Source organism: Drosophila elegans, unplaced genomic scaffold (assembly GCF_018152505.1).
Source record: "Drosophila elegans isolate 14027-0461.03 unplaced genomic scaffold, ASM1815250v1 contig_149, whole genome shotgun sequence".
In the NCBI taxonomy this organism is placed as follows: domain Eukaryota; kingdom Metazoa; phylum Arthropoda; class Insecta; order Diptera; family Drosophilidae; genus Drosophila; species Drosophila elegans.
Window position 1 is genome coordinate 14394220 of NW_024545513.1, and position 12252 is coordinate 14406471.

Sequence of the window (12252 nt, forward strand, 5' to 3'; positions counted from 1 at the left end):
TTTGCACAACCTTTAAATCTGTCAAAAAATAATCTGAACATAGGGGTTAAGGTAAGTCGATGAAATTTAATGAAAGGTATATTCGCAGTCGAAACTTTAAAGCCACTTTCGCAAATTCCGTTGTACACTAGTTGACTTGCCATTTATCAGAAACAGGTCCCCTGCAGGACTTTCCGCAAGCCACCGAAAAATGAAAACAGCCAACGAATCCTGAAAACAAAAGTGGCAAGCTCACACACACACACACACTCGCAAACTGGAGAAGGAGGGGTGGAAAAATAGGGGGAGGTCCTTGCGGGTCACGGAAACTGTGCGTAACTATAATTAATTTCATTTTAGACTGGTTAGCAAATAAACGAGCAAACGATGCGGTTCGTTCACTGGCTGCTTGTTTAGCTCTTACCACTCCTTTCGAAGCCGCCCAACCACCCACTGAACCACGCTAAAACACACCCACTCCCGGTTCAGACACTATTTCCAACATCGTCCTCTTTGTTATGTTGTTGGCTCTGCACTTTGCCAGCACTTGACTGCCCAACTTTAAGCCTAGCGAACCTCCCCCATTCCCCCCAAAAAACGCTGTCCAAAAAGCGCCACCCAAAAAACGATGCCTCAAAAAACCACCCACTTATGACAGAACTGTTGCTCATATTGTGAGATTTCATTTGGAGCCTATGGACGAGCATTGAAGTCCTTTGAAGGACTTGAAGCTCAACCCTTATCAAAAATTCAAAGGCATGATTTTATGAACCCCATATTATTGATTCAACTTGAATGCTGAATCATTTTCCCGGTTTTCATAAGCCTCCACCAAACAAAAAGTTATCCCACAGCCTAATCGCCTGGAACTCATTAACTTTTCGTTCGCTGCAAATATTTTCTTTAATTTTTGTTTGTCAGTGCTTGCCGTTGCTTTATAAATTACTTTTTGCATAATTAGGGAACCTGGTCTTTTTCGACTAAGGACTCTCGAAAATGTCTCAAGAAGCTTAAATAGGAGCAGAATATGAAACACCAATAACATAACTTATTTCTAGGACATAGAATATAACAATATATATTCGTTTATATAAAGATAAACTTTATAAACTTTAGCTTTGAATATAAATTTTTAAATTAATATCATATATTTCTGGTTGTATGGTACATATTTTAAAACGTCTTTAAATTATATCGCTAGAAAGAAAACTAGTTAAAAATTCACGTGAAATATAGATAATTACTTTGCTTAAAACTTTTGTTATAAAAATCTTCAAACACATTTTGCAACTTTAACATTTAAGATAAAAACCAAATAAAAAACTACACTTTGAAAAAGTGTCTTGTTTTTAACTCAAATAAGTTTGTTTAAAACTCTTTTTCGTATGGACTACTTTGGACTTAAATATAACTGCTAGTTTCTAACAAATTTCATGGCACCATCTCGACAAACCCTATGGCAAATATTTACACCAACTTATATAGTTAGATCAATTTAATTGCTTTGGAATATAACAGCTTGACCTGGCTAAACAAATAAAAATGCCAGAGCTGGAGCTCCGAGGCTACGCCACAGTTGGTTGAGCCGTAAGACATCCCGAGATGATTCCATCAAATATGCATGGCCCAACATCACCATCATCATCATCATCATCCTCATCGTCATCATTGGATCGCAACGACCAGGGTTGAGCTGTCCATTTGAATTATGCATGCATAGACGGTTGTGGTGGGCGGGAAAAATCGGGAGGGGCGGGAAAAAAGGGGTTGTCATCGCCAGGAAAGCGCAGCATGGCGCCTGCAAAGGAAATTAGATTTCCCAGCAACAATGCGCCACGTTGGTGTGCCACTCTGTAAGTGTGTGTGTTGGTGTGTGTTAGCCAGTTGGACAAAACGGCTTAAGTGTTTTCCCAGCGCCTTTTCACCCGATTTACATAATGGTCGCCGTGGTCGCCGCCTGAAAAGTATGCTACAACTTTTTATCAACTTTGTCAGCGGAAATTATGCTCAGCACGCGTTGGTGGTGCTAATGTGTACGTGTATGTGTGTGTTCTAGTGTGGTAGTGTGCTAGTGTGCTAGTGTGCTAGCGTTTGTATTAGTCAGGTCAGTGACGGTTCAATATCGCCAATGATATATGTGCGAGTAGCCCCTATAAAATTCGCTTTAATTATTTATTTATTCAAATGGCTGGCCGGGCTTCTAAGCCGAAAAGCCGTTTACAAAGGCAACCAGAAAAGAGGAAAAGCCAGTAAAAAGGGGAAAAAGAGGAGGAGGCACAGACAGGGAAGAGGCAGAAAGGGGAAAAGTGGAAAACGGGGAAAACGGGGAAAACTGGGAAAACAGGAAAAGGCAAGGGCGGAGCGAAAGCATTTTTCCAACTTTCTCCTAACGTTTCCTGCTAGAAATTGAAAGTGGCACGCGCAAATTACTTAATCCGACTTTCCAAGTACTTACTTCTTATATATATATATATTTATACAGTGAACTCTCCATAAAGCGAAACAATTAACGCCACGAGCCAAACGGACAAAAAAACAAGACAATACAACTTAGAAATAACACCTTGCAAAAATAAAAGTATATTAATTTCTATGTTCATCCATAATTTTTTAGGTAAGAAGGCTTCATCATAAAAACTTTGGGTTTAAAAAAAAATAAAAACTCTCAATTGTATAATTGGTATTTAAAATGCCTTTTCTAATTAATAACAAAACTAGCCTTACCTAGACAATTCAGTTGTTTATTTTAATACCTATTCCAGCACTCACATCGTTTGGATTACATTTTTTTTATTTACATATTTGAGAAACTACAAATTACTAAATATCTTACAAAAGTTATACGATTTGAAAATTAAGTAAGTTCACACAACAGAGTGTTGTACTTTTAAAGCATTCACTGTTTAAATATATATATATATATATATATATGTATATATACTGGCTAGGGTGGAAAATGCCTACACATACTTTCTTGTCCTTTGATCTAATTTACCAAGCATTTTCAGGTATTCCAACTTTGAATGCCAAAAACGAAACCCAAGATGACAACAACAACGGCCGAAAAAATGCCGAAAAAAAAGAAAATATAAAATAAAAACCTTAAGCGACAGCGAAACTGAAAATGAAAATGTTAAATGAAAATGGCCCTGAGTGCCGTCAAGCTAGAGCGTCCCCACTTTTCACCTGTCTCCAGTGAGTCCTGGCAGTTAATCAATGAATAGCCGCACCCAACTGTCCTTGGCTGCTGGACCAGTGAACCACTGAACCACTGAACCACCCAACAGGACACACAGGACTTACAGGACTTACAGGACCCCCTCGCAATTACATCAAAAGGAAACTGTTGGCAAAGAGCCCAAGCTATATTTCAAGGGGGCTGTCCGACAGACGCTCTAAAATTAACTAAATAGCAGAAGGCAGCAGCACAATGTCCCCTCCCCCAAAAAAAAAACCAGCCAAAATCCAACCACCACATTCCACATTGCGCACCACCGGGACACGAAAAGTCACTTAGAAGGCAGGGAATCAAATGAAAGAAGTCCAGTGTCCGCCAGGTGCCAACGTCCAAAATGCTCGCCCTTTTACTTTTATTCCTACGAATTGCATTTGATTGCCAGGACAACAGTTCACAAAAAAAAGGGCAATGAAAAATAGAAATAAAAAGGAAAAACTGAATAGAACCGCAAGCCATGGCAAACGTAAAATGTTCACCATTTAACTAAATTGTTTCATTTAGCGGTGGAACAAAGTGGAACTCGGGGAAGAGAGCAGGGAAATTGCCGCAGGTGGGGAGATAAATGAGTTCTCAAATATAATACAGATTAATGGAGTCAGGGGATTAGGTTCATCAAATCCCGCAGAAGTTTCCCTGCGTTTTAGGGGTATATAAAATTCCTGGGCAGAAACTGAGACAAGATTGAGTAATGAAACATATTCCTTTTAAGTTATTCTTTAGTAATATTCATAGTAATTTTATTTATATTAATAATAAAATTCCTCCAAAATGTTGCTAAAATACAACGTTTTTAATGAATAGCTGATAGTATCTAAAAATAAGTTATTATTCAATACCCATGGAAAGGAAGTAAGAATTTTAAATATATAACAGAATAATTAAATTTACAAGTGCAATTTAAATGGTTCACACTTACAGCAATATCTAACTATTTTATATACATTTAAATAGTTATATACCATTGCTTAAATATTTTGTTTACACTTAAAAGACTTTACCATATAACAAAGACTTTCTAATCAAATATAACTGTATCAATTTAACTGAATACAAAATAAAAGAAAAATTTTTTTTTAACTAATCCCACTTGTAAATGACTAACAACTCTAAGCAGATGCTTGTTACAACCGAAATGAAAAGCACAGGGTCTCAACATTTACTTTTGTGGATTAAATATGGAACCTGGGAAAACTTTTTATTAGTCCCGCAGTGCGAAGTAACTTCTTAAGCAGTTTTTCACATGCATAAGTTTTCTAACTTTGCAGAAAATTGCATTCGGTGAGGACTGTCTGTGAAAAGTGCAAAAGTGGAAGTCAGTTAGGTTTTGGGTTTGGATGTGTTTTTGTTTACATTTTTATTTTGACTCCGATGTTGGGCAACTAGCTGATTGGAAACGAAAACGGATTGGAAACGAATGCAGCCGCCCAATTTCCAGTTCTCCATATTTCCGCCTCTTTCCTCTGATTGCCGGCGATCCCGTGACCCCGACCTCGACTTCTCGGTCCGTTTGCAAGGACATCTGGTCCGACTTAGCCGCAAACCGGACCAAAGGACACGGAGAAAAGTGGGAAAATTGAGTTGAAAATTGTTCGTGGCACACACTTCACAGGCAAACGCAAATTGACAGCTGTCAATCAACCGGTCGCCCACTTGAACCTCCTGTTGCCAGGTGCCCATCCTCCAAAGTTCATCCTTCATCCTTCAAAGTTCATCATCAATCCCCAATCCTCATCTGCAGATCCTCCAGTTGACTCCTGGAGGATAGAGTGCAGGCTGCCAGCTGCTGCTGTTGTGCACTTGAAATTGATTAAGCTCTGATGTTTCTGCTGCTGCCCCAAACTTTTCTCAAGTTGGAAAATCAGACATGGCTGAAGAATTCCACCAGCAAAAAGTACTCAAAGCTATAAGCCATGTTTAAATTAAAAAAAGTAAATATTACCTTCAAAAAAATCCTTTAAAATTTAAATGAAATTAATAAATAATTATTTCAGTAAAAATATATTTTCCATCAAAACATACAGAAATGGACAACAAAACCAAAATAAAATTAAGTTCTAGTTTTAATTTAAAACTAAGCCGCACCCAAAAGCCCTAAATATGAAAACAAAATTTAGTGATCCCTTTGAATTTTAAATAACTTAAAACCTCTTATATTCTTTCATATAAAGGTCTAATTATAAAAGTATGTAAAACAAAAATTTTGGTAGAGAGTGATCTTAATTAGAAGTCCACACCATCGCCTTGTCATTGAAACGCACAAATTGCAGTTCTTCAATTTTAATGCGTGTACTTATTGGGTTCGGAATTGCTTTTTCCCCTGAGCATTTTGTATATTTTCCACACAGCGCCGTGGGAAAGAGTGGGAAACTTTGGTGGTTGTGAACTACTTGTCCAAGTGTTTCATTGACTGGCGGTGATTCCCCACTCGGGAAACTTGAGTCCGGACTTTTATGAACCTGCCACACACTCAGCAACTTCCGTTGGGGTATCCATGTCCTAGCACACACGTAACACACACACACACACACCCAGATAGAAGCACCCATGTGGACGGAAAGTCCAGCCGTCTGGCAGTTATTAAGTTAATGGCCATAAACTTGCGGCCAAACAAGTTCATACTCCATTTTGATTGCCTCTGTGGAACCGCCTTCGAGCATTAATTCATCTGGAATTCTGTGTCGACTGTTTCCATTTGCCATCTGGCTCAGGTGCAGCCATCTGTAGCCCACAACCAGAACAACCACATCTTTTCCCAAGTCAACAAAAACCAAAGTCAAGTACAGGAAACAATAATCAGGCAGAGAAACTAGCACTCAAATTCAGAGATTTCTCTTTAAATACACCAGAGAAAAACCCCATAGTAGAATTAAGCATTAAAATGTTTGAATGTAACATTGTTTTTCAAAAGCTTGGTTTTAGGTTGCTCAATAAATTTGAAAAGAAATTTTTCAAATAGTGATTGCAAAAAAAATGAAATTTCGTAAAGGAATGTAATATGCAAATTACAAAATATTTATTTTACATAAAGTCCCACACGGCCAAACATAATTTGTATCCACACGATTGTTTAATACCTTGCCATAATTGCCAATATATTAATTATTTCATATTTTTCTTTGTTAAATTATTTATCTTATTTACAATATTGGTTCGAATAGGCTTAGCAAATAAATATCAAATTATAATACATATATTTAATAAAATATTACATCTGTCCCTACTTAACCTGTAGTTTGACCCATTTAGTAAATCCCAATTCCTTTTGTAAATTGAGATTTGCCCATCATGCGATATATGAGCCCCATCCAATACGTTTTAAAACCACCAAATACTATTTTCTTCAATTTTTTCCAGTGTATCTCTGTGTCTCTGTGTGTGTAGCAAAACCAATCAGTCAGTATCCCTCTCCAAACAAACAAAATAAAACCCCCGACCCATTAAATGTTAAAGAAACCTAATCACCGCACTATCGCTTAGTCGAAAACCCCGAAATTCAAATATAAACAATTGGTGAAAAAAAGAAAACTAAAAAATACGGCGGCGAGGGAGAGGATATAAGTCGGCGTAAAACAAAAAAAAAAAGGACGAGGCCGTAGGAGCGGCTGCCGAACAAAAGGATACCGCTCACTTTCGAGGATCGGCGGGCGAAACTGCCACAGAAACCAGAACATGCGCCATGTCAAAACTGCGGCATTACCGGTCCATGGATCAGCCCTGCAGCAGCAGCTCCGTGGTCATACGCAAAAAGTTAGCAAGCCAAAAACCACATTTAAAAATAAAAAAAGGACGCCACCTGACCTCAAAAATCAGCGAATGCGCTTTCACTTTCCAAAAAAAAAATAAAAAAGCTTTCCTCTCGAACACCTATACTTCTACGCTTTCCTCTATGCCATTACATATATTGCACGAAAAAAGAAAACAGAACAGAAATGACTTAAAAACTCAACAGCCAGGACCTTCACCTCGGAGCTTTCCTGTCCTTAAAACTTTTCACCGCATGCCACATAGCTTTCGAAACTAATACAGCTTTTACAGCTTTTTCATCCTTTTCAGCCTTCCTTTGGCAAACTTTGAGCCATTGGCTTTCGCATGAAGCTCTTTCCTCGAGTTGAGCTTTTCCAGCCAGCTCCCAGTCGATCCAAAAATAACATCTACCATTCATCCATTCTCCTCCGCATGACCATGTCCACTCTTCCAAATTTTCTTTTTCCTATTTTTCTCACTTCTTTTTTGTCGCATGCGAAACTAATAGATATCGAAATATGCATGTGGATTTTTTTTTATAATTTTACTAACTCGAACTTCGTATCGTTGCAGGACTATGACAGCCATTTGCTTTGTGTGCAACCTGCCCATCATGTCGCACCAGGTGGGTTTGGTGTGGCAGGGCGGCAACGGCTGGGACGATCTTGTGCGCGAACAGGTGCGTCTCCAAAACCTTTTTAAAACTTCATATATTTATATACATATTTAAAAACATTTCCGAAGTTGATGAAACACATATGTGACATCTGCAAATTAATAGGTAATGGTAAAAAAATTAAAAATTAGTGATTAGCTTACGTTTACAGCGGAAAAGTGTGGATTAGAGTGCGAAATTAAGTTCAAAAGTGTTAAGATATCAATATTGAGACACAATTATTTTTCCCAATATTTATCAGATAAACAAGTCCTAAAAAAAAAAAACATTCTTTAATAATACTGAGTGAAAGTAAAATTTATTTGAGTTCTTTTTTGTAGCTTGTAGTTCGTTTTCAAGTCACACTTAATAAAACTAAACGACCAATTGTTTTTCTGGGTGTACTACATAAAATGTGTGAATCTTTCAGCTGGAGGAGTCCACCATCCGGCAGCGGCTGGGCGGGCGGCGGGACTCGGCGGCGCAGATCACGACGCCGCCGAGCACCTCGCCGCCGCCGGGCCTGCAGCGTCGGCGGCGCAGCTCGCTGGCCCAGCTGACGGACATCCTGCGCGAGTGGAGCGGCGGCACCAAGCAGCAGCACCACCAGCAGCAGCAACAGCAGCAGCAGCAGCTGCAGCAGACGTCCCGCTCCAAGGCGCAACTGAATCGCCGGGAAACGCTGGCGGACCTGGCCAGGAGTCTGCCATGGCGCACCTCCACCACCGCGGATGCGAGCACGGGGGCAAGTGGTGGCGCCTGCACCACCTACATGGCGCCACGCAAGCGGCGGGAATCCTCCGCGGATTCCGGCATCCGGAGCATGCGATCGCGCCGCGACTCCAATACCGCCGAGTTCGTTCGACACTGGAACAGACGTGAAAGCGGGGCAGTTGAGGAGCAGTCCAGCAGCTGTGTCGTCGTGCCCGTCGTCGTCGAGTGCTCTAAAAGCGTGAGTATCGGGGAATTCATAGCTTTATATATATATAAATCCCCTAATCACAAAAGGTCCAAAGATGAACAAATCTGACAGCTAAATCTCCATATAAAATGCGGTTCGGAGGCAAGTGCACTGCTGGGAAAGTCTGAACTTTAATTTAAATTTTAAATTTGTGAAAGGAAGTTTTAAAATATTTTAAAAATATTTTTAAGTTTTGTGGAAGGTGAAATATTCTATAAAGTTGACTTTAAAAGTATTTTAAAATTCCTATTAAAATATTTGTTAGCTTTGTGGAAGGATTTACTATAAATATTCTATAAAAAAGACTTTAAAAGTAGTTTAAAATTATTTTAAAAAATATTTACAAACTTCTCCACAAAGTTTGTGAATATGCTTCAAGCAAGTGCACTTGTCAGATGACCTTGTGGGTGGTGCCTGCAGCTGTAACTCCGCCCTTACCACCACCTTGACCCCTGACCCTTAACCCTTCTTCCTCTCTCTCTTTCTCTCTCTCTCTCTCTCTCGCTCTCTTTCTCACTCCTTTCCCGGCCAAAAACCAAACTATATCAACCCATTAACCAATCAACCAAACACCCCACAACGAACCAACGCCATCCAGGCATCCCGTCGCGGATCCGGCGAGAGCTACCTGTCCGGCAGTCGCCGTGATAGCAACGTGGCCGGGCGGGTGACCACGCCCCCGCCGCCGGGCAAGTACCAAATGGCCAAGAAGCGCGACTCCCTGGCCGCCCCGGAGTTCCCCAACTTCCGGCAGGAGCAGCGCCCCTCCACCAGCTCTGCCGGCTCCTGCTCCGATCACTCCCAGCCCCTGATCTCGCAGCACTCGAGCACTCACCACCTCCACCTGGCCCACCAGCAGGTGGACACCGCCTGCCAGGCCCTGCCGCCGCCGATGATCATCACCAGTTCGGTGACGCCGCCGGCGACGAGTCCGACGGCGCCCAAGGGCCGCCGCGATTCGCAGACGCAGTGCGGCAGGGTGAATCGCCGCGACTCCAAGGCGGGCGTTAGTCCGGAGCGGGCGCCACGCCTCCAGCGGCTGCAGCGCCAGGCCACCGCCTTCGACGAGGGCTGCCTGCCCGGCGGAGGCGGCGGCGGCACCGGCAGCAGGCGTGGCTCTCAGCCCGCCCTCAGCCCCGATCCGCCGGACGATTGTGGGGAGCGGCGCACCTCGCGCCGCGATTCCCTCTCACCGGACAGCGCCTCGCGCGGCGGCCGCCGGGACTCGAGGACCCATCTATCGCCGGACCGGAGTCACGAGCGGGACGGCAGTCCGCGGCGGCACACGCTGCGCCGGCAGAGCAGCTCGGCGGCCCGCTCGCCCAGGTCGCCGGACTCCAACAGCTGCTGCTCCTCGCGCGATCCCAGTCCCTGTTCAAGGCCACAAACGCAGACCACCGTGGAGCAGAATCAGCGGCCAGCCATCCGCAGGCAGTCGACCACCGAGGAGATCCTCATCGCCAGAGGATTCCGGAGACAGTCCACCACCGAGGAGATGATCCGCTGCCGGAACTTTCGGCGACAGAGCTCCCAAAGCGACGACGTCTGTCGGTGAGTTTTAAGTATATAAGTCGGAACGAGACGGATCGGACGACTATAGTATATAGCATATAGCTCCCATAGGAACAATCGAAAAAATACTTTTCTGCAAAGACGATTTTATTCGGATATTTAGAAAGGGGTTACATCATAAAAATGACAAAAAATCGACCCGAAATTACAAACCAATTTTTAAACGCAGATTTTTAGAGACTGAAGCCCCAATACATTTAAGATATGCCATTTTGAAATCGGATGTTTGCGAGAAAAGTTATGGAATTAAAACTGAAGGTTTTTGGTACCGTTTTTAAAATGATTTTTTCGGAATTTAATTAAGGAGTTATGTCGTAAAAATATCAACCCAAACTTTCAAAACAGAATTTAAATGCAAATTTTTAGAAAATTAAGCAACAAGACTTTGAAGATATACAACTTTGAAATCGGATGCGTGAAATAAAAGTAAAGTAAAAATAAAGATATCTGCATGAAACTTTCCCAAAAGTTGTCTTTCTATTGCAGGTAGTACATAAGTCGGAACGAGCCAGATAGGACGACTATAGCATAGGAACAATCGGAAAAATAAATAAAAAAATTATTATGTCTATAATTTCATCAAAAAACGGACGACTATAACATTAAAGCTCTCATGGCAATAGCTGCAAGGGTTTAGGAACTTCGGCTTTCCGAAGTTTGCTTCCTTTCTTGTTTTAGTTTATTTTAAGTAGGTTTACATTTAAAAAAAACAATATTGCATTCAAATATTGTTTAATTTTACAATGTTGTTTTTCTCTGGGTGTAGTATCCGGGTAATGTCTGGGTATTCGCAAGGATGAAGCCCGATAATTCCCATAATGATATATGTTTTGTTTGAAATATATGTCTCTGACAAATGTTCCTAACATATAGTACACCTTTATCCGCAGTTATCGTGGCAGACGCGACTCCTCGGCGCAGATTATCGATGGAACCATCGGCACCATGACCGTGGAGACGACCAGTACGTTTTTCGACTCCAGCACCCAGACAGGTGAGCCCTGGCTTTATTTGAATTTGACCGCATATCCTTGGTCCTGCCAATCGGATGCAGAGAAAGTTTTGCCGTGCGAGCTTTCGAAGCTTTAACCCCGTAGCCCAGTGGTTGTTGGGGTGAAAGCTTCGCTCAGCTGTTTGGCGCCAGAACAGCTGTTCGCTGGCAAGGACCTGTCCACTCGGCCTGGTTTACTTGGCGTCCTCCACTCGCAGGATGCCATTCAGTTGGTGTTTAGGACGCAGACGTGCCACATGCACCGCAGCAGTAGCAGCAGCAGCAGCAGTAGAAAGAGAAAGTCGAAAGTCGAAAGAAAGGCAGCCGGCGAATCCAGTAAATCCGGAAACCTACCAAGAAACTCTGAATACGTGTCATATAAGCTAGGCAGCAAAAAAAAAAACAAGAATCCAGCAAAACGCGGCAAAAAAACTATGCGAATTTTAGCGAACAACTATCGCGAATCTCGCCATTGCGCATAAGTGGCTGAGTGTGCGTGTGGCTGCCTGCGTGTGTGCTTGTGTGTATATTTTTCATATCCTTCACACATATTTTTTTTTGTTGTTCTGTGCTCTGTGTGCGTGTGAGTGTGAGTGTGCGAACACTTTTCATTGTTGCTCGTGCAACATCCCCGCTACCGCCTCCGCATCCGCATCCGCATCCTAGTCCGCCCAAACTCCAGCGACGTGGCCGAATACGTCGATGTCGGCAGCGGCGGCGGCAGCGGCGTCGGCGTCGGCAGCGGCGGTACCGCCAACGTCGCCGCTCCGCTACGCAGTGGTCGTCGCCAGCCGTCGAGCAGCAGCGCCAGCAGTAGCAGCAATCGCAGCCGCAGCGGTCTGTATAAAATATATATATTTTACATAAATCGTTTTCGTGGGGATCAAATACAAAACACGAATCTGTGGGAACGGGATATATAATACGTATCGGTGGAAACGGGACATACATATATATTGTAATCTGTGTGAACGGCCTATACAATATACCCATCTGAGAGAACAGGGTATACAAAACGTATCAATGGCAACAGTATACATTCCATATATATGGAACACTGGGCATCGCGATTCGCGGCCAACTCTTACTTGTTGCATGTGAAAGTGGGCAAG

General features: G+C 42.4%; 1 protein-coding gene across 6 annotated transcripts in view; it reads left to right on the forward strand.

Annotated features, from left to right (window-relative positions):
• Positions 1-12252, forward strand: part of LOC108149984 — a 101723-nt gene that overhangs the window by 38525 nt on the left and 50946 nt on the right. For 4 of the 6 annotated variants that reach the window (XR_001774653.2, XM_017277913.2, XM_017277909.2 and 1 more), the window contains exons 2-6: positions 6572-6964; positions 7535-7640; positions 8047-8568; positions 9176-10128; positions 11040-11143. Coding sequence is in view for 4 of the 6 variants with exons in the window: in XM_017277913.2 (XP_017133402.1) it covers positions 6894-6964; positions 7535-7640; positions 8047-8568; positions 9176-10128; positions 11040-11143 (1756 nt within the window). In the remaining 2 variants the exon portion in view is untranslated. Of the gene's footprint in view, positions 1-6571; positions 6965-7534; positions 7641-8046; positions 8569-9175; positions 10129-11039; positions 11144-11345; positions 11978-12252 lie in introns of those variants that run through there. The other 2 variants (XM_017277911.2, XM_017277912.2) reach the window with 2 other exon arrangements.